General features: G+C 64.5%; 1 protein-coding gene across 1 annotated transcript in view; it reads right to left on the bottom strand.

Moving 5' to 3' along the window:
* The window catches only part of SMARCA5 (SWI/SNF related, matrix associated, actin dependent regulator of chromatin, subfamily a, member 5), a 53595-nt gene extending 52298 nt beyond the window's left edge, over window positions 1–1297 (bottom strand). Inside the window, exon 1 of the mRNA XM_026647840.2 lies at window positions 949–1297. Within this exon, the coding sequence (XP_026503625.1) occupies window positions 949–1089 (141 nt within the window). The 5' untranslated portion in view covers window positions 1090–1297. The remainder of the gene's footprint in view (window positions 1–948) is intronic.

Here is a 1297-nt window from a genome sequence, read left to right as displayed (position 1 = left end):
CGGTAGCTCAGAGGCATTGTAGAACTTTCAACAAACAATGTGAATAACAATGTGACTTGCATCTGAAGAAGTGAGGTTCTTACCCACGAAAGCTTATGCTCCCTATACTTCTGTTAGTCTTAAAGGTGCCACAGGACCCTCTGTTGCTTTTTATAGAAGTTTGTAGTACATCAAGGGGGGGGGGGGGGAAGAGAGGGGAACCTCTTGTTTGAATGGATTGATGTACACAGCGCCCACCGAACTGACAGGCGGGGCAGTGAACAGAAAAAGAGCAACAACGCTGAAGAGAAGTTGAGAGAGAGGAGACACTACTTTCTGCTCAAGAGTGGGAAGCATTTGTAACAGCTGCTCTTTATGCCGCACAGAAGCTGCCCGCTTCCCAGCCCGTTGGTAACTCGGAGAGACTCCCACAGCCCCTACACACAAGGAGACGGACGCCCGTTTCCTTACCGGCCGTCCCCCCCATTCATTCATGAACCGAGGAGAGGAAGGCGACGCGCCCACGCTGTGCTGGGTAGGCGGCCAGCTAGGGAGGCAACGCCACTGCCGCTCTGCGCCTCCTCACACTCACACATGCTGCAGAGGGCTCCTCATCCGCCCGCCCGCCCGCTCTATTGTTTCTGTCCCACGCGGCTCACGCACCCAGCCCTCGTGGCACGGCACGACGGGCAGCGGGTAGAAAGGGGCTCGGACGCCGGCTACCGCGCGGCGCTGCGGACAGACCGGGGGGCTGTGCCCGGCTCATCCCCGCCCCGGGCCCCTTCTCCCCAAGTGGGGGTTGGGGGCAGAGGGGCCCCGAGTGTCCGGAGGGGCCCGTTGGGACGGGGCAAGAGAACCCCGGAGCGGGAATCGGGGAGTCCTGGGAGCGGGGCACCGCAGCCCAGGGCGGTCTCTCCTAGCTCAGACTCCTGTTCTTCTGGGGTGCGTGGGGGTGGGGGGTCGCCTCACCTCCATGTCAGCTTCGTCCCCGGCGGGAGGTGGTGCCCCCGCGGCCTCGCTGCCGTTGTTAGTGGTTGCGGGGGGCGCGATGCTAGCGGGGGGCAGGGGCTCATCCGGCGGCGGCGGCGGCTCCTGCTGCCCGGCGGACATGATCCCGGTGTGCCCGCCCCGCAGACAATGCCGGGCCGGGACCCCGCTCCCGCCGCGCCGGTTGGACGCGGAGGAGGAGCGACCCTTTACGCAGCTGCTGACGGGACCGGCTGGAGGGGATGGGGGGCGTTGCTCACAGACTCCGCGCTGAGGCCCCCGTCACTGCTGCCGCCCCGGCTTTCTCAGCGCGCTCCCCACCAACCAGGAA

The sequence above is a fragment of the Terrapene carolina genome, unplaced genomic scaffold (assembly GCF_002925995.2).
Source record: "Terrapene carolina triunguis isolate 2854851 unplaced genomic scaffold, T_m_triunguis-2.0 Scaffold66, whole genome shotgun sequence".
In the NCBI taxonomy this organism is placed as follows: Eukaryota; Metazoa; Chordata; order Testudines; family Emydidae; genus Terrapene; species Terrapene triunguis.
This window is presented reverse-complemented; position numbering and strand designations above follow the sequence as displayed.